The following is a 21021-nucleotide window of genomic DNA, read 5'->3' as shown; positions in this document are numbered from 1 at the left end:
TATGTCACCGCTCGTGAGAGTGAGCGTACGTCCGTGTACGCTGCCATACCCTTCACATATATGGACCTGCAAATCTTGCCTTTCAACTACAAATCTGACAATTGATTAATTAATCTATTTGTTATTCAATTATTGTTTTCTATTAACTCAATTGTCTACCTTAATAAAGACCTAATAAAACCACATTTGAACCCTCATTACATGTATATTTGTTATGTTCTAATGTGGCATTTTAATCACTATCTATGTGTCCCCATATTGCTGTTACTTTTACATCAAGTTATGTTGGTGTTTCTGTATATGTACTAAATTATGTCCATAATTACTTTGTCCACAATGTGTAACATGTATACCTACCCTGATGTTATGTGTGATGTTTTAATCTAACAACATTAAACATTCATGCATTTTCACTATGTGTTATTTTACTCAAAAACACACACATTCACACATCAATCATTACCCCTCACCTCAAATTACAAGTATAACTTACAGTACACATCTGTATGTACCTACCCTTACAAGCCCTCTAACATATTTATTAGTAAAAACACAGGCAATTTCGAACTGTACATAAACTTTTATTTAGGACAAAAATAATAAGGGGGGGGGATAAAAAAAAATTAAATCCGGGCCTCCAGAAGTCCAAACAGGATCTGGAGGTACAGGAGGGTCAGTACAATCTCCCGCATTAGGGCTGCCACCTCCTCCTGCTGCTGTTCAGTGTCTGTAGTGAAGGGATAAAAAAAAAAAATAATATATAACATACACAAATGTTTGTTGTATTTGTACATAATAAAAAGTTCAGAGTTATGTGTGAAGGCCACATACATTTTTAAACTACATTGAAGATGGATCTGCTGTAAACACAGTACAAAAAAATAATATGTTAACACACACATACTGTACATAGTAAATAACATTAATTCAATTACTCCTTCATGGATGAATGTATGCTGTATCCCAATTGGTACTTTGGTTTTGGGGGACTGTCCTCTAACCTCACAATTAGGCTGTGCTATTTAAGGGTTATGACATTGTTGTGGCTTAAGCACTCCTTACTATTTTAAATTTAGGACATTGCTGTACAAATTATAGGCCTACAGCTATGTTTGTAAAGCATGCATCCGCATGGCCTCACACACTATTAACAAAACAATCTCTACATTTATGTTGCACCAGTGCCAGATTAAGCCTTTGGGGGGCCCGGGGTACTTTAGAGCGGGGGGCCCGCCCCCTTACACTTGTCATTACTGGCCGCACACTGCATGGGAGAATATTACACTGTCAAAACACAGAGTAAAGGCAGAATAAACTTGGTCAATGGTTAACTGCAGGGGATATATATATATATATATATATATATATATATATATATATACACACACACACACACACACACACACACACACACACACACACACACACACACACACACACCACATGAAAAGCCTGTGTTTGTCCCTCTGCCCCTTACTCTGGAGGAGACCTCACAGTCCTAGTGCTGCCTCTGATTAAAAACCCTCCCATGACTAAGCTGCTGCTGCTGTTCTCCATGGACCTGAGAAGCATGTAATGAGCTCCACCAATCAGAGCTCAGCACAAACTTCTCAGCCTCTGTCCTCTGGTGCAAAGTGTCATGGGACTTAGTAAACTCCCAGAAATGCACTGCACACTTGTGCAATCAGTGTGCCTTGGCTCCCGATGCTCAGCACCATAAATCATTGTCACATTGGCAGATAGGTGAAGCTGCAGCACTACCCCACCCATGCACAAAACATTTAGCTAAAAAAAAAAAAAAATTACTTAAACATTTTATTTTTTTAAAATACTTGACAACCACAGGGGGCCCCTAGCTAGAGGGGGGCCCAGGGGCACTGACCCCTTGTGCCTCCATTATAATCCGGCCCTGTGTTGCACATCATGCTGGGAACTGGAGTTACCCAACACCTGGAGCCACATAACTACAACACCACTTATGTCGGATATCTCATTGGATGTACTGTTATGTCAATTATTCAAGGGGTGAGGCATGGCCACACTCAAAAAAACCACCAAGGGGACCCTTGTTCCTGGAGAAGGACAGGACACACCTCATGGTCGCCCTGCAGTGATATGTTGCAACTAATGTTGATGTTGGATACACATTTGTGGTTGTTGTGATTGTTTATGTGTAGAAATGTGTATGTAAACATTAGACACATTATTTACTTACGGCTACTTGAGCCATCCTGGTCGCCGCTGGTTGGCTGTGCGGTGGTTGGGGGGGTCAGGAGCAAGGGGGATGGGATGGGAATTTGGATAGAGGTAGTGGGTGTGAGTGGGGATTGGAGAGGTTTGGGGGTGGGTGGTGGAGAGGTGTAGGGGGGTTGGAAATGGGGTGGGGAGGGGGTGGGGGTGGGGGTTGGGGAGGGGGAAGGGGATGGCGAAATTGGGTGGGCCCACGCTTCACCCAGTGTCTCCAGTGTTGGGGAGGGGAAGGGGGTGGGGGTGGGGGTTGGGGAGGGGGTGGGGATTGGGAAGGGGATGGGGATTGGGAAGGGGATGGCGAAATTGGGTGGGCCCCAGCTTCACCCAGTGTCTCCAGTGTTGGGGAGGGGGAGGGGGTGGGGGTGGGGGTTGGGGAGGGGGTGGGGGTTGGGGAGGGGGAAGGGGATGGGGAAATTGGGTGGGCCCCAGCTTCACACAGTGTCTCCTCTTCTTCCTCCTCCTCTTCTTCCTCCTCCTCCTCTTCCTCCTCCTCTTCCTTCTCCTCTTCCTTCTCCTCTTCCTCCTCCTCTTCCGGCTGCTCCTGGGCTGCCTGGTCCCGGGCTGCCTGCTCCCGTGCTTCCATGCGTGCCCTTGCGCGTGCTGAAATGTTCATGTTGATGGCATAGAAATCGAAGATTGGATTTCATAAAAAAGGGGGAAAGAAAAATTCACATTAGTCATGCTCATAACCTTCCAAATTATCATTGCTGCTATATTTCACACATTTATCATGCAAACTAATTGATATGCTACACCCAAAAACTGAGCAAATACTTAAACCCCCCCCTATACACCCCATATACACCCATATACACCCATATACCCCCCATATACCCCCCATATACACCCATATACCCCCCATATACCCCCCATATACACCCATATACCCCCCATATACCCCCCATATACACCCCATATACACCCCCATACTCAGGAACATATTTATAAAAAAAGTACAGAAAACATTGCTAAAAAACGCAGTCATACTAGTAAATAAAAACTTACATCGGGCATTATGGCGGCGTAGTGTTGAGAGCAACACTGGCTGGCGCCGCCGCAGGTCCGACCAGCGCCGCTGAAGTTGGGCCACGCTTCTTTCGATGCCCGTCCGTCTGTAGATTAGCCGGCGGGCAGCATAATATGCCCGCCGCTTGTCACGACTGGTGACATAAGGGCCCCTGGGCCCCAGCCGCCGGTCCATGACCTCAACCAAGGCCAATAGCTCTGGGGTAGAAAACGCCCTAGCCCTGGCTGAAGTCATAGTGGCAATGGCGCAGTTATTAATTGCAGGTACATATATCACTTTTGGTGCTTGCTGATTGGTGTAAAAATTGTTTGTTTGGTATTAACTTTATTAATCCCTCTTACATTAACAAACTGGATGCGAATAGAAACTTACGCGGACCGTTCCGATATACACACACCATAACCAACAGCATGCATTCAATGTATAGAGAGGAGCTGTATATACAGTGTGCGGAAAATAATACACGCAACCATCTACTTATAACTACGCTGCTTAAAGGGGGCACAATACACCGATTTCCATGGAGAGAAGTACTGTATATACAGTGTGCGGAGAATAATACACGCAACCATCTACTTATAACTACGCTGCCTAAAGGGCCACAATGCAACATGTTGCTGTATGACAATTTCATACACATTACATATGTAAGGAAAGCATTATAACGTGATGTTTTGAAATGTGACTCACAAAGCATACACGAACTCCAACAGATACCAGCTGACAACACTCATCATTGGAATGACAGGTGCCCACATTTCACGATGTAGCACACAATGCTCCACAACCTGTGTATGTGCATATACAGGTGTTTGATCAGGTGCGTTGAGACCTGCGTAATTTAAGCGGGAATTATCGGCGGGAAATATCAGCGTAAATTTGCATCTACATTGCGTGGAAAAATATACGCCCCCTTGTTCATGGCGGGAGATTAACATATAAATATTCAGTCAGATGCAGCCCACAATTGCTGCAAACATGTCTGGCTCAGACGATTCCGCAGCTGAGGACGCTCTGCAGAGAGCTACAGCACAATCCCTGCTTGATGCTTTGAACAAGAGGGAACAGGAGCGGAGAAGGAGGGCCCAAGAGAGGAGTAGCCTGCAAGACCAAGCGGGCCCCTCAGTAACAGGCCCTGTTGAACCGCCACCAGCTCCACAAGGGCCAAGCAACCAGCCAGAACAAGAGGTTGCATCTCTCCAAACAGGTGTGACCCAGCAGGTGCATGGTGAGAGAACTGGGGCCACCAGAAAACGAGCTGCAACATCGAGGGTGAGGACTGAGCAGGATACCACCACCAGAAAGAGAAACCCTGCATTTGTAGAGGCCGAAATGCTAATTCTAGTGCCCAGGGCACGCAAATGGATTGAATTGCCAACCAGGAAGCCGGGTGCCAGTGCAAGGAGAAACCTTTGGGAGAAGATCACAGAGGAAGTGAACCAGGTGGCACCAGTGGTCAGAAATTGGGACGCGGTGAAGAAAAGGTTAGTGTGTTTGTCAGGGCTATTTTTCAGCAGGCTCCAGCAGGAACTGAGGCCCTTTTTCTAGTTCACTCTTTCTGGCCAAATATTTCTTAGATGGACAAAACCATGTGCACTGCAGGTGAGGCAGGTGTTACTTGTGCAGAGATAATCAGATTTGGGTGGGGTTTTACACCTGCCTCACCTGCAGTGCACATGGTTTTGTCCATCAAAGAAATATTTGGGCAGAAAGAGTGAACTAGAATAAGGGCCTCAGTTCCTGCTGGAGACTGCTGAAACATTGCCCTGGTCTTTGTCCCCCTGATTTCATATGTGTGTACATATGTTACATGTATGTTTTGAGACTAATAGAAAGGTGTGTTTGTAGATAGTGCTACACTTCAATGTCACATGTGAACACAACCATGTCTAATAACCCACATTGATATATGAAACATGCACCATTGGTGTGATGTGAGGTTATGGGCACAGTTCTGCTCATGTGAAGTATGTGATGGGACAAGAGAAAGTGTGTTTTTGAAAGAGTTGTTGTAACATGTTCCATATGATGCTACTGAAACAACAATGACCAAACTGTGCACATGTAGCTGGTGAGAAACTACACATCCCAGTATGCCATTCCATAGTTAAATTACTCCATAATAACCACATTGTCAAGCTATGGTGGAATGTGTAGTTTCACACCAGGTGGAGGTGCATAATTTGGCCATGGATGATGTCATTTCTGCATAGTGATGTATGTATATGCATTTAGTGGCCTAATGAATGAGATGAGACACTGAAATGCCTCCTAATTGAGACATGAATGTGTGTGTGGGACACATATGGCAAAAAAACATAAGATCACCCACACTAGGAAATGTCACGTAGCTAGGGGTACCACATAGTCCCTTTAATTCCGGACACATATTAATTACACAGGTTCTGTGGCTGGCTGACTTCAAGACTCCACTTCACCTAATTTTAAACTGCCACAGAACCTGTGTAATTAACATGTGTCCGGAATTTAAGGGACTAGGTGGTAACCCTACACGTAGCACAGTGGTGCACATATCTCATGGTGATATTTGTATTTTTAAACTTGTAGGTGGACTGACTTCAAAACGGCAATGAAGAGGAAGATGACTGACCGGTACAACCACAGCATGTCCACCGGGAGAGGTCCTATGCCCGACCATTTGGAGTATACCCCCCTGGAGCAGGACTCCTTGGACTTGATTGATGTGGGGGAGGTCAGGGGGATCTCCAATATGGACAGTGAGCTCCCGGCGGAGGTCTTTGCTGCTGCTTTTGATGGTAAGTCACAGTAATGCATTGTATTTAGAAAGATATTTTTTATTGCGTATGTGATGGTGACATTGTTTTCAATTCTTATCCTAGAAGAAGCAGAAACCCAGGATGTACCGGCAGCATCTTCCTCTGCAGAGCCACAGGTGGAGCAAGTGGTCCAGCCTCCACCAAGACATTGCCCCCAGCACCAGCCACAGGAGACATTCGATGAGAGCCTGTTGGTGATACTGGAGAGGATCGAGCAGCAAGGGTTGGATGCTGCGATCCGTCAGCAGCAGGTGGGGGAATTTCTGGCGGAGTGGAAGGCCACAAACATGCTGCAGTGTGAGGCCTTGAACCGCATTAACGACACTCTGGCGGCTGGCATAGTAAGCATTGGCCAACACCTCAGCCGCCAGAATGAACTTCTTGCGGAGCAGCTGTCCACCGCCAGGTCCCTAAGGGACAATCCCCCATCTGCTGCCCCACCCCAAGCTGCTCCCCAACCTTCCACCTCTGCTGACCCTCCTGTGTCGACTAGGGGAAGACGCCGCAAGGCAGCTGAGCCAAAGGCCCCTGTCCCCAAGGCCCCATCTAAAAGAGGGAAAAAAGGGCCCAAATAATGAGACCTGGTTCACTTCCTCTGTGGTTGGACCCCAAATGTTTAAATTGCACTGGACATCCGCTTCCTGAGTTGGCCATCTATCCATTTGCGTGCCATGGGCATGAAAGTTCGTATTTTGACCTCTACAAATGCAGGATAAATTTGTGGTGGTGTGTATCTTGCTTAGTATTCACCCTGGTTGTTGCAGTACGTATTCTGGTGTCCCCATTTCTTTCACCATTGCATTTGCAGGGTAACACATGTTTGGAGATATGCAACCTCTTGTTCTGGCTGTTTTATTATTTGTGTGTCTATTTTATTTGTTTATTTGATTTCTCACATTAAAGTGTGAAATAAGCTGTGATGCTGAACAGCAAATACATTTATTTTACAAATTAAATCAAAATTGTGGTATGTGTCATTTCTTGTGTGAAACAAATACTAGATTTATGTGTACTTACTGACCAGGGTATTTTTGAACATTTGTTGAAGTGTGGTAGAAGTTTCCCATGTGTAACCCTCTCCATGGCCATTCCCATGTTCCTATCCAACTTTTCCCTGCTAATTAGTTTGTGTCAGCACATGTGCAGAGCAACTTAATAGGTGAGAAAGCAGTTTGTGTGCAGGTGAGGTAGCTCCTACAGTAGTAGGTAAAAGCAGGTCCAGAACAATGCTTTCCTCATGGAGTGGGTGAGGCAGACAAACAAGGGTGAAAAGGTACATTTGTGTAGGAATGCATATGTGTCCTCCCTAAAAAAAGATGTGTGAATGGGCCAAACATGATAAAATAGCTTGTGAACAAACATGCATAACTTTTTAAATATATATGATTTTACAGTGTCATAAGCAGATGTAGGAATCCTTTGTTAGAGAGATGAGAGTGCAATAATGTGATTGGTGGCATCTTACATCCAGAGTGTAGTCAAATCCAAATCATAGCAGATGAGATAGTGGTACAGGTCATTATTTTGGGTACTATACAAAGATTGTGTGCAAAATAGTGGGCATGGGCTTAAAACATTGCTGAAACATCCTTTGTAGGTGTTAGATGTGGTTTATGTTATTGTATCCTAAATACAAAACCTATGTTAGTATTAGAGTGAACACGTTGACACATGTCGACTTGTGTAGATTAAGTGTGCTACTGTGTAAAGTCTATGAAAGCACGTAGTGAATGTGTCTAACTGTTTAGCAAATACCTACCTTAGCGTATATAAGCAGGTCTTAAAAAGATTCTTACCTTAAATTAAACAAACCTTTAAATGTGGAGAAGTATAGAAAGATAAGCTTCCAATGTGTTTGCGTGCTGTGTGTGGCTTGCAGGCAGTGAAATAATGGTTTGGACTTAATAGACTGCAGCATTGCTTATTTCATTCAGGTGTATGTGTTTGAGTAGTAATCAGCGTTAATTAGCAAACTCAGGCGCACGCTGGCATGCGGTATCTGTAGGGGTGGTCTGAGCTGGCGGTTGGCGGGCGCTTGTCTGGTGTCCGAAATGAACGGTGCTTTAGGCGATCGTGCGGTAGTAGCACCGCTCATTTTTGGTGCACACCCCCGTGTACGCCCATATTTACGCCCATTTTCCCTCATTATTTCGGCCGCTCCCCTCAACACGCCCCTATGCCGCCCCCAATACCCGTACACTCGCGTACAGGTTTTTTCGCACGTTGAGACCCGTCCGTAAGCATTGTTCAGTGGTCGCGCCTGCGCATTAGCGAATCTGCACATGCGCAGATCATGAAAAACCCCGGGACGTACGCGTACGGCCCGGCCGCACCAACCAGAATAAGGCCCAGTATGTGAGAGAGCGAGGGGTGGGTGAGCACGGGAGAGAGCAGGTGAGAGAGGGGGCGGGAGAGAGCACAGTAGAGAGAAAAAAGAGACAATTGGATGGGGAGTGAGTGAAGAAAATGAAAGGCGGTTTGGGGGAATATGAAAGAGACAGGGTTTGAGGGGGGGATGAAAGGAGGGAGAGAAAAGGATGGGGATGTGGGGCTCCCCCCCCCTTTTTTTCTCTCTAGGTAAGACAGTAAGGTGGAGTGAGAGAGGCAAAGGTAAAGAGGGGGGAGAGGGGGAGAAATGAAGGGAGGCAATGGGGGGGAGGGGGGATAGAGTGTGAAAAGCAGGCAATTGAAAGGGCTGTGGAAGGCATCATTTTCCCCCTGTACTCCACCTCCTCCAGAACCCCACCCAAACAAGCAGCACTGCAGTGTACATTTGGAAGTGTCAGGCCTTTCACTCACCAGCCATCTCCCATTCACCTGCATTTCTCCTCTGCAGCGGCAGGTGGCAGGTCTCATATGCAGTGCTGGAAAGCTGTGTGACGCCAGCTTTCATGTGCGGTGCCCGTGCAGTGGCAAGTCACTGGTCTCCTGCACGGCGTCGGGTTGCTGAGACTCCTGTGTGGCGCTGACATGTGTGCCGGGTCTGGTCCCCTGCTGCGGGAAGCAGGTGCAGCAGCAGGAAGCCCACTCATTTAACATGTAGCGCGGCGCCAGTCAGGACGAGCTGTCCAATTACATGGTGACGGCGCCAATCACACGTCTTTGTGTCCCTGTATACAAACGTCACTGCTCTAGCCACGCTGAGTGTGTGAGGGACAGACAGCTCCCCCGGGTTCATGGAGCCAGGTTCTGTGCCTCCGTGAATAAAAAAAAAAAAAAAAAGGCAGTGCTCGGAGGAACTGGCGGTATGTCATACCGGTGTATACCGGCCCACTTCGAGCACTGTATATATATATATATAAATATATATATATATATATATATATATAGATATGTATGGTGCACTAAGCGCTAACAACCTATTTAGTAATACAGACGATGTGAAGTGACAGTGAACAATAAATAATAAACAATAACCAATAAGTACACTCCGAGAAAATACAAGGGGCTGCAAAAAGTATCAGGGGGTCACGTTTTTCCGACGTGACCGATTTACGGATAGAGTCAGTAGTAGACAGTTGCGCCTTCAGTGTAAAATATTAAAGTGAAATCCTTAAATAAAGTGGTGATATGCGTACCAGAGATACGGGGAAAGATCACGTGTAGCAATGTCTTTCTTGCATCCGTCTCCTAATTTGTCCTCCTCGTCCACAGGTATGGAACTCAGATGAGGTATATAGACCCAAAAGGAGGGAATGATTTTTAGTTTGAAGCAAAAAATAATTTTTTATATAGTGACTGATAATAAGTGGTGGTGTGCTGCCACCGTGTGGACAAAACTTGTATCACACCCAGTGTAAAAGTGCTAAAAATGAAGAAATGACTCACATTTGACAGGGGTCCAGTATCAACAGGGACCCCTGTAATTCCTCAAGGTTTTAGGGTACCTTAAATGGAGAGACCCTCCCACCAAGGGGGGTAAGAAAAAATGGATAGTGTAATACAGTTTTAACAAAGGGGTTTTTTAATAAACAAAAAACATAGGTAATGGACTCGTACAATTTTATATGACCCTTGATGAAGTCCCAAACAGAATAAAAGGGACGAAACGCGTTGGTCACCTCTGGACACTAACTCCACTCTCCATTGTGCATGCAGCACACTCCAGATAAGCTTTCTTATATTGATAAAATTGTACGAGTCCATTACCTATGTTTTTTGTTTATTAAAAACCCCCTTTGTTAAAACTGTATTACACTATCCATTTTTTTCTTACCCCCCTTGGTGGGAGGGTCTCTCCATTTAAGGTACCCTAAAACCTTGAGGAATTACAGGGGTCCCTGTTGATACTGGACCCCTGTCAAATGTGAGTCATTTCTTCATTTTTAGCACTTTTACACTGGGTGTGATACAAGTTTTGTCCACACGGTGGCAGCACACCACCACTTATTATCAGTCACTATATAAAAAATTATTTTTTGCTTCAAACTAAAAATCATTCCCTCCTTTTGGGTCTATATACCTCATCCGAGTTCCATACCTGTGGACGAGGAGGACAAATTAGGAGACGGATGCAAGAAAGACATTGCTACACGTGAACTTTCCCCGTATCTCTGGTACGCATATCACCACTTTATTTAAGGATTTCACTTTAATATTTTACACTGAAGGCGCAACTGTCTACTACTGACTCTATATATATATATATATATATATATATATATATATAGCTCTGTGTGTGTGGATGTGTTGGGGGCACCAATAGATATCTTGCCTCCGGGCAACTGGGATGAACTTACGCCAATGAGGGCAGCCAAGTAAGTCCAGGGCTACTCTGACACTGCACCCAATGGTGGGGTGGCTGCTATGTGTTCGCAGGTATGAAATTGGGTTTTGGCCGTTTGAGAAAGATTTAGCTTTTGCGATGAACTCTGAATCAGGCCCTTAGAAACAGAATTTGCAGATAAGAACCATTCGGCCCATCTAGTCTGCTCCTTTTTAACCATATTTTAAGCCCTTGAGTGGTGCGTTTTGCTGGGGCAGGACAAACCTACCAGGGCAGGTTTGTCCTGCCCCAGCAAAACCAACCACAGTGGAAAGCCTGGGAAGCCCACCAGCCCACCCTCCCTCACCTCTGCTCTGGCGTTAGTACGCCGGAGCTCGGAGCTTCCCTGCCGCCGCTTGTGTCCCCGCTGCCTCTGTCACATTGAGCAGTGACGTTGGCGGCAGGCTGGGGGATGTTTGCGGCAGCTCGGGAGGACTCGAGTCCCCCCAAGCAGCCCCCAACACCCCCGAGCCTGCTGCCGACGTCACTGCTACTAAAAGCATGGCGGCAGGCGGAAGCTGCGGGGGAGCAATATTAGAAGAGCTCCGGCGTGTGATCGCCGGAGCACAGGTGATGGGGGGTTGGGGTAGTGATTGGGGAGGGGGGAGGGGGGGGCTCTAGAGGTGCTGCACCAGTGGACACCACTGGCGCGCACCTATTTCATATTTGTGGTATGCCCGAAAATTTTCCGGGACAGCCTGCTGCGGCAGCGCAGCTGAGCCCGAGAAATTTCCGGGCATACCATTCAAGGGGTTAAACCCTATTTGATCCATTTTTCTTTGTAAGGATATTTTTTATCGCTCTACTGTCTACTCTACTGTCTTAGTGTCTACCACCTTTGATGGGAGGGAATCGGTACATCTGTCAGACCACACTTAGGTCTACAGTCATTAGGTCGACCCCACTAGGTCGACCTGACTTAAGGTCGACATGGGCCAAGGTCGACATGACTTAAGGTCAAATTTGCATAAAGGTCGACATGAGGAAGGTCGACTGGTCATAAGGTCGACATGGGTTTTTCACTGTTTTTTGTCCCGAATGTCGACACAGTCGACATGGACACAGTTGGCAATGACAATCGGACCCTCGCATCGCTCGCAATGCTTCCGGCATGGTGGCTCGCTTCGCTCGCCACAGCTTTAATAACCTCCTCCACGGCCTAGGCACATGTCGGCTCAAAAAACAGTGAAAAACCAATGTCGATCTTATGACCAGTCGACCTTCCTCATGTCGACCTTTATGCAAATTCGACCTTAAGTCATGTCGACCTTGGCCCATGTCGACCTTAAGTCAGGTCGACCTTCCTGCCAGTCGACCTAGTGGGGTCGACCTAATGACTGTAGACCTAAGTTCATTCTAATAGATGACCGCTTCCGATGGGAGGCTATTCCACTTGTCCACTACCCTTTCTGTAAAGTAATTTTGAAGAATGATTCTTTCCTGGACCTTGTTAAAACCGTTATAATTTGAAGTTTCTATCATGTTCCCCCTTTCCATTCTCTGCTCCAAACTATACATATTTAGATCTTTTAGTCTTTCTGGGTAAGTTGCAATATAGGCCTTGGGGAAGTTGCCCTTCTTTGTACCATCGCTAATGTATTTATATCCTTCTGGAGATATGACCTCCAGAACACAGAACTTTAGATGAGGTCGTACCAATGACCTATACAGTGGCATTATTACTTCTTTCTTTCTGCTGCCGATTCCTCTACCTATATGGCCAAAATTCTGACTTGACTTCCTCATTGCTTCATAATCACCTACCCTCCCGGAATGGCCGGGATTGGGAAATTGGGTCCCCCTCCCGGCCCCCTGGAGAGGTGGGCAAACCTCCCGGAGAGCCTCCCTGCTCCCGCGACCCCCTCCTCAGCAGGTTGGGGGGTGTCTGTGGGTGAAATGATGCAAACTGTGTCATTTTAGCCCCACCCGCCACAGTGCAATGCCTGAAAAAATGGCATGGCAGGTGTGGCTAAAATGGCATGATTGCTCTGGCCACACCCGAACAAGTAGAACCGAACAAGTAGAACTCCTGTTGCTCTGTAGAACTCCTGTTGCTCGTACAAGTAGAACCGAACAAGTAGAACTCCTGTTGCTCTGCCCCCACCCACCCCTTTTCACTCCCAGTTGCCCCGTCCCCAGAGCCGGCCCTAGCCTAAATGACACCCTAGGCAAGATTTTGGCTGGTGCCCCCTAGCACCGCCACTAGTTCCGCCTCTGACCCTGCTCCCCTTTCCCAGCACCATCAACCCTCATCATAGCAGTCATCATGTTGGTGCTCCTACCCGCAATATTTTAAATAGAAACAGTGCACACATTCGGTGCGCAGGCCAAACAGGGGTGTGTTCTTGCTGGGAATGGGCATGGCCACCCAATAGTACCCCCAATTCAAATTATGCCACACAGTAGTGCAACTTTATTCACATTATATCATGCGATGGTGTCCCTTATTCACGTTACATAACACAGTAGTACCACTTTACCTTATGTACATTACTCCTCACATTATTCACATTATACCCTTAGAAAAAAAATCCTGAGAAAATATTTTATTTTAAGCACCTCCATGGCCACACTGCAACCCAGCACAAAGCAGTGTGTGCTGGGCAGAGGAGAAGAGCTGCAGCTGCTGCTGTCACTTAAGGAGAGGGGGCCCGGGGCCCCCACTGGGCCCTTCCATCAGACTTTGGCCTGGGTAATTTGTACCCCCTACCCCTTTCTCTCGGTACCCCTGATAATGCCACACAGTAATGCCCCTTACACATGACACACATTATTAATGTCCTTATAACCATAATGCCCCTTACACATATGTTGCACATTATTAATGCCCTTATACACATGACACACATAATGCCTGTTACACATATGTCGCACATTATTAATGCATTTATACATGACACACATAATGCCCCTTAAACATATGCCGAACACTATTGCACAACCAACCCACCCGCAGACAGCACTCGCACAGCCGCTAACACTGTGACCTCTGCCTCGGCTTGGATACAGATGTTTCCTCATACATCTTGCCTCAATAAGCCATGCAGCTCCTGGCCAGTTCTGCTAACGTTGGGTGCCTTTTTTGCTGAAAATTCGTCTTATTTGCATTGTTATGACCAGCACACACAAGGAGCTTCCGATGATTAAAATTATATGTGGCATGCCTATATTCTGTGAGCGACTGTGGCTGTACCTGCATAGAGAATGCTATGTTACAGTGATCTCCATGAATACACTATTTCATATGCAGATACAGGCTGTATCCAAATGCCACTCACACACAGAATATAGGCATGCTGCATATCATTTTAATCAGCAGAAGCTGCTGATGCCCCTAGGCATTCCAAATGCCCTAGGCAATTGCCTAGTTTGCCTATGCCTAAGGCCGGCTCTGCCCGTCCCCCTTGAACTGGCTCCTAAAGAGGGCATCCAGAAAGTACAGATGGAGCGCCTCTCTTCTTTGGCCGGGATCGCCAGCATGTCCCGGCGATCGCAGAGGCGCTCCATCTGACTGGGACGCGCACATGCGTCTCACACGCATGCCGTCCCAGTTTCAGGACAGCGGTGCTGCAGGTGGGGGGACAGCGGGGCGGCGAGGGGCACCAGGGAGGCAGTGGGCAGCGGAGCCAGCTCCATAGCCATGGGGTGCACGCGAGCGTCTCGTGCGCGCGCCCCTGGCTCCATCTGTAGGTAAGTATGCATTGCTTACCTGCCTTTAAGTCACCTGGAATAGTGACACAGGGGGACCTCTGTCATTTTTTCCCTTGTATTTTTACAATCAGGACTGTCTCAAAGATCCCGGGTCTGGTCAGGTTTAGTAGGTGGAACCCCACACCATTTTATTTAACATTCTCTAAAAACCAAATACTTTCTCTAGTAAAAAAAAAAATCACAACTTTTCTTTACTAAAAATTGCCAGAAATTTGTTTCACATTAAAATCAGAACTTATTAAGTTTACATTTTTTGCAACAAAATCACATTTTTAAAAAGTGTGATTTCTGCCCTTATTCAGATCTGATTGCAGTACAGATTTGTTCTCAAAATGGGCAAAACCATGTGCACTGCAGGTGGAGAAGATGTAACATGTATAGAGAGAGTTTTATTTGTGTGAGTTATTTTGGTTTTTGTGCAGGGTAAATACTGGCTGCATTATGTATTGACATCAATTTAGATTTCAGTTTCAACACACCCCACCCAAATTTAACGCTCTCTGCACATGTCACATCTGCCCCACCTGCAGTGCACATAGTTTTGCCCATTTTGAGAACAAATTTGTACTGCGATCAAATCTGAATATCAAAATCATCAAAAATCATCATCAAAAATCTCTAGCTATTGCATTTGGCCCAAAAAAGTCTGTATGATGAAGAATTGGTCTAGTGCTGTCCCCTGCTGGTAGAAAACAAAATTGCATTGACTTCTTTAACACACACACAAAAAAAGTTGGTACTTCTTTACTTTCACGTCGCCAGCATGGCGCCGTGCTACTTCCGCCTTACGCTCGCCACAAACGATGTAAAATAAACGAAGTTAACGCCATGCCAACATGGATAGTTCATACCTCCACTATCCATGTTGGCATGGAGTTGATTTTAAATAGCGTGGCGAGCATAGCGAGCCACCGAGCCTGCAGCGTGGGCGAGCGAAGCGAGCCCCGCAAGGGGACTCTGACGCGCGGCGCCATGCTGGCGCCGTGAAAGTAAAGAAGTACCAAAAAGTTTTACTGATGCCCCTTTCCCACTGCAGCTAAAAAACGGTAAATTGCCGATTTTCAGCGCAATTTACCGTTTTAAGGCTGCAGTGGGAAAGTGCCAGAGTTGAAATACCGTTTAACGCTAAATGGTATTTCAACCCGTTCTTAAAGCAGAGTCCTACACATTAAAATAACGTTTAAGAGGCAGTGGGAATGCCTCTTAAACGTTATTTAGCCTCCAGGCAGTCCCAGTGCCCGGTACGGGATGCGGTCATTCGTCAGAATGCATTTAGGTCTACAGTCATTAGGTCGACCCCACTAGGTCGACTGGCAGGAAGGTCGACCTGACTTAAGGTCGACATGGGCCAAGGTCGACATGACTTAAGGTCGAATTTGCATAAAGGTCGACATGAGGAAGGTCGATTGGTCATAAGGTCGACATGGGTTTTTCACTGTTTTTTTGCGCCGACATGTGCCGACAGGCGGTATTTCATGCCCTACCATCCACTAGGGCGTGGTGGGAGAATAAAATAGTGTGCCGAGCGCAGCGAGGCACCGTGCCCGAAGCATTGCGAGCGAAGCGAGCGATGCGAGGGTCCGATTCTCATTGCCAACTGTGTCCATGTCGACTGTGTCGACATTCGGATAAAAAAACAGTGAAAAACCCATGTCGACATTATGACCAGTCGACCTTCCTCATGTCGACCTTTATGCAAATTCGACCTTAAGTCATGTCGACCTTGGCCCATGTCGACCTTAAGTCAAGTCGACCTTCCTGGCAGTCGACCTAGTGGGGTCGACCTAATGACTGTAGACCTAGAATCATTCTGACGAATGATCCCAACCCCCTGATAAGACCTAGTAGTTCTCACTTTGTGCATAATAAAGAGCCGCTCATTAAATATGCGCATATTTAATGAGCGGCTCATTAGTATGCATGTGCACTCATTACATATGCCAGGGTTGCCGACCCTCCCGGAATTACCGGGAGGATCCCGAAAATCGGGTCCTCCTCCCGGCCCCCCCGGAAAGATGGGCAACCCTCCCGGATTCCGGGGGACCCCCACGCCACCCCCCGATTGTGGCATCTTCCCCATACCTTTGAATTGAAAACCGTCAATCCGCGGGTCTCAGAGGAGGGGGCGGAGCTAAAATTGCGTCATTTTAGCCCCGCCCCCCTCCACGGAGATTCGTGAATTGGGGTTTTTAACATCCTGGAGGCGGGGCTTAATGATGTAAAGCTCAAGCCCCGCCCCCGAACTGCAGCTGGAAGTCTCCTCTCCGGGCTTCTCCCGGAGAGGAGACAGAAAAAGTCGGCAACCCTGACATATGCGCAAAGTGAGAACTACTAGGCAGTAGTTAACTGGGACTGCCTGTACCCTGCATGGACCCTGCATGGACCCCGCATGGACCCCCGCTGCCTCACTACTGCCCTGCATCCCCGTGCAGGTAAGTACAAGGGGAGGGGAGGAGGGGGCACAGGGCAGGTACGGGGGGGTTAGGCACTATTTACACTTGGGGGGGGGGGGAGGGATTAGGCACTCTTTACACTGGGGGGGGGGTGGGGTTAGGCACTCTACATTTTACACGGTTCACTGCAATGGTACTTAAATGGTATTTAAAACGGTAATCTGCTGCAGTGGGAATGCTAATACCGTTTTTAATACCATTTAAGATTGCCAGTACTTTAAACTGGAAAATACAACTGGTTGCCAAGAATAGCGCAAAGAAGGGAGTGTGCTGCTAATAGTGAACACCGAGTGCCCTGTCAACATGAACACTCAAAGTGGTAGACAAATAGGAAAAGATTGATGTCACCAATCAGCGCTACACCCTATATTAAAATTATACAATACGTATCTTATGACCAGGTGGTGATCATGGATATTTTTGATGTCAGCACCTGAAACAACACAAATGATATAGCCCCTTTCTCCCAATTGAATGGGATATATGAATGTAAGGGGTATATCACAATAGAAAGATCATGGTGCAGTTTCCAAGTAAACAAACAAGTTTAATATGTACAGGAAACTCACAATATAACGGATGGTAACAAGCGTTTTAAAAAGCCAAACGGCAAAGCTGCTGCACAGTCAGAAGTACTTTAAACTGGTCTGCAATGGGAAAGCAGCATGAGCTGCATCCATAAAACAGTCTTAAAGGGATTCAGTATTGAATCCTGGCGGTCGGGATCCCGGCGTTCAGAATCCCGACGCCGGAATCCCGACAGCCGAAATGCCGACAAGGGGGGGACGTGGATCGCCCCCCCTTGCGGGCTCGCTGCGCTCGCCACGCATCGGGCCCGGTGCCTCGCTACGCTCGGCACACTAATTTATTCTCCCTCCAGGGGTGTCGTGGACACCCCAGGAGGGAGAATGTGTCGGCATTTCGGCGGTCGGGATTCCGGCGTCGGGATTCTGAACGCCGGGATCCCGACCGCCGGGATATTAACTGCATCCCGTCTTAAAGACCTTCTCATGCACCCAACTCTCAGAAGCATTTCTCAGTTATGTATACATTTGTACTTTCTTCCTATCTCAAAATAAAACACTTGAAAAATCTGTTTGAACATATATAATTTTACTGCAATTCAAGTTAAGTAGTTAAATGGTGCTAATTTCTTCCTGTATTCTGTGAAGGGCACTAATGTGTGTCACATGCTGGACTGTCTTTTCCCATTATCATACCAGGTGTTGCTGCCATTTGCATTACATCTGTGTTGCAGGCTGTCCAGATATGTCCCACATCCTGATGCTGCGACCAGGGCATGGACACCACCACATACTTGCCTACCCTCCCAAAACACGGGTCCCCCTCCTGGCCCCCCTGGGAAGTGGGCAAGTCTCCCACATCACCGCCGCACCCCTCTTCCCAGGCTACAACAAATACTGGATTTTGTGGGTCTGCGTCGAGGGTGCGGGGCAAAAAATTACGCAAATAGTGTGATTTCACATAATTTAAGTGCCTCCTCCAATCCACACACCCGCGAATTGCAGTGTTTGATTGGCATGGGGGTGGGGCTTTGTGAAATCAGCCTCATCCCCACTCCCCTGACATTCAGCATCTGGTCTCTTCTCTGAGCTTCTCCCGGAAAGGATAAAACAAAAGTAGGCAAGTACTTGAACTGCCTGGCATATTCCCGGACAGCAAGATTGCATACAATATACCATATGGCGCAGTCCATTTGCTTGCAATATAGTGTATGCAGTCCCAGCAAGTGCTGCGCAGTGGCAAACGCAGGATTTTCAGAAGGGGGTTTCCAGAGGGGCGGAGCAAAGCACGTAGATGGACATTTAGGTGACCCAGTATATGCCGGGTCAGTTAAAGTATTATAGATAGACCGAATGTATATAAATAATAATAATAATATATATATATATATATATATATACACACACACACACACACATACTGTATATATATATATATATATATATATATATGCAGGGTAGAAATAAGCGGCACTCAGAGACTGGCGTGCTGGTGAAGAGGTGGAAGTTTTATTCCATGTGCCCAAAAGAAAACGTTTCGGAGCTCGGGGACCCCGTCGTCAGTTCTGTGCTTCCCTGAACTGACGACGGGGCCCCCGAGCTCCGAAACGTTTTCTTTTGGGCACATGGAATAAAACTTCCACCTCTTCACCAGCACGCCAGTCTCCGAGTGCCGCTTATTTCTACCCTGCATATATCCAGAGGATTCACTCCCTCTAGTCTGAGGGCACCGGAGCAAGGATTCCCTGGCTCACTGTTTTCAAGACCTGAGTGCCGGTCACATTGGATTATATATATATATATATACATATATATATATATATATATATATATACATACAGGGGCGTCAACAGCAGTGTAGACCCCTGGGCATAGCAATGTATTGGGTCACCTACTGATCCTCCAGCGGTAGGGGTGGAGGAAGCTTTGATGTCCCACGGGTGGCTCAGCATGTAGGGCCTGGATCAGTAATTTCCACTAATTACACCTTTACTGCACAGATGGTGGGAGATGGGGTGGGAGAAGGGGGCATTGGGCTAAATGAAGGGGCCCTGATACATAACTTCCAGGGTGGTAGAGGATGTTTAATACGCAGAGGAGGGGTGTATAGTGGAGTGGGCTTATTATTCATAATTTTCTGGTGGGAGGACAGCTTGCTTGACTGCAGATAATGTAATTAAAAACTAGAGAATCCCACCTACCAAATCGTATTGGGGACTAGGGGATCAGAGTTCAGGTGGCAGAGCAATCCGCCAACGAGAATATAAAACTACATACCAGGTGTGTGGAGCTGGAGCAGTAACCAGCTGCTGGAAGGCTGATATCTCTGGTTCTGGGCACAGTAAAGACAAGCTACTAGTGTCCATCAAAGGGGGAGAGTCTCAGCTTTTGGAATATACACTCAGAAAAAGTCAGACAGAACCTGAAATATCTGACTGGGAAGAGCAATTAACAGGCTTGGATGGGGACCACTGCTTTGAATCCAGATATCTCCGGTTCCCCAGGGCCGATTTTTAAAATTCTTGCACCCATGGAAAGAGGGGACCCTCAGCTTTCAGATTGCTGGGGGGGGGGGTGTGTTTCTGGGTACTCAGAACCCCCCCTGCGTGCGCCACTGGGTCCTGGACTAAGGAAGTGAGTTCTTCACCGGCCAACTCTCAAGGCCACATAAAATATGCTTGGGAGGAGCTGCCTTCGAACACTCCACTTAGAGGGTTATTCTGGTTGATTTGCAGGGCTGCAAATTTGCAGCCTTGCAGGTCCACCAAACCCCTCCCGGCGAACGACCGCCCCCCGCCGCCCCCTCAAAGTGCGGCTTTGCCCGAACAGCTGCGAATGGATGTTTTGCATAAACATCCATTCGCATGGCTCGGGTAACCGCCCATCGAATGATGTTTAGCGTGCACGCATATATTAGTGACTTTTCAGTTACTTACATTTGCGTTCACGCTGGCGTGGATATGGGCGGGCAGCTGACATCTGTTGATGTCAGCGACCCGCTCCCCACACCCGCGTCACTGTCTCATTACCATGAGAACGCCCATGGAACGCTGGGTGTTCCCATATGGTAACGGGGCAGCCCGGCGCCCCCGCCCATCTCCGCCCCCCCCCCACGCCACCATGGGTGCGTGCACGTGGCAAACCGAAAGGTCGCCATGGGTGCACGCACCATACGCCTGCACATGCACAGATACCCGCCTGCGCATGCGCAGACACGCAATGCACGCAGTACCGATGAGATCTCAATGAGGCCCTTAGCTTCAACTAGCTGCAAGCTATCTCGTTTAATTCAGGGAGGCAGCAGCCATGTCACTCCTCCATCTCAAAATATAAATAAATAATACTGGTCAGCTGCAGTGATGAATCAGCGGCCAGAGAGGGTTTTTAGGTACTCAGAAATCTCCCTGCTGCACTAGTGACATCGGTTTCAGCCTGATACTAAGGCAGGGGCGGATTGGGGACTAAAAGTGGCCCTGGAAATTTTCTGAAAGTG

General features: G+C 47.3%; 1 protein-coding gene and 1 long non-coding RNA gene across 4 annotated transcripts in view; one reads left to right on the top strand and one right to left on the bottom strand.

Annotated features, from left to right (window-relative positions):
* LOC146058802 (uncharacterized) overlaps window positions 1–21021 on the top strand; it is a 780737-nt gene that overhangs the window by 276029 nt on the left and 483687 nt on the right. The window lies entirely within an intron of this gene.
* LOC146059935 (uncharacterized) overlaps window positions 1–21021 on the bottom strand; it is a 76359-nt gene that overhangs the window by 14928 nt on the left and 40410 nt on the right. Inside the window, exon 1 of one of the 3 annotated variants that reach the window (XM_083172626.1) lies at window positions 8875–9206. The exons of 1 other annotated variant lie outside the window; for it this stretch is intronic. In XM_083172626.1, the coding sequence (XP_083028752.1) occupies window positions 8875–8931 (57 nt within the window). In that variant the 5' untranslated portion in view covers window positions 8932–9206. Of the gene's footprint in view, window positions 1–8874; window positions 9207–21021 lie in introns of those variants that run through there. One more of the 3 variants, XM_083172625.1, reaches the window with a different exon arrangement.

Source organism: Crinia signifera, chromosome 2, assembly GCF_055691185.1.
Source record: "Crinia signifera chromosome 2, ASM5569118v1, whole genome shotgun sequence".
NCBI classification, from domain to species: Eukaryota; Metazoa; Chordata; class Amphibia; order Anura; family Myobatrachidae; genus Crinia; species Crinia signifera.
Note: the sequence above shows the minus strand (reverse complement) of the source record. Positions and strands in the feature narration are given on the sequence as shown.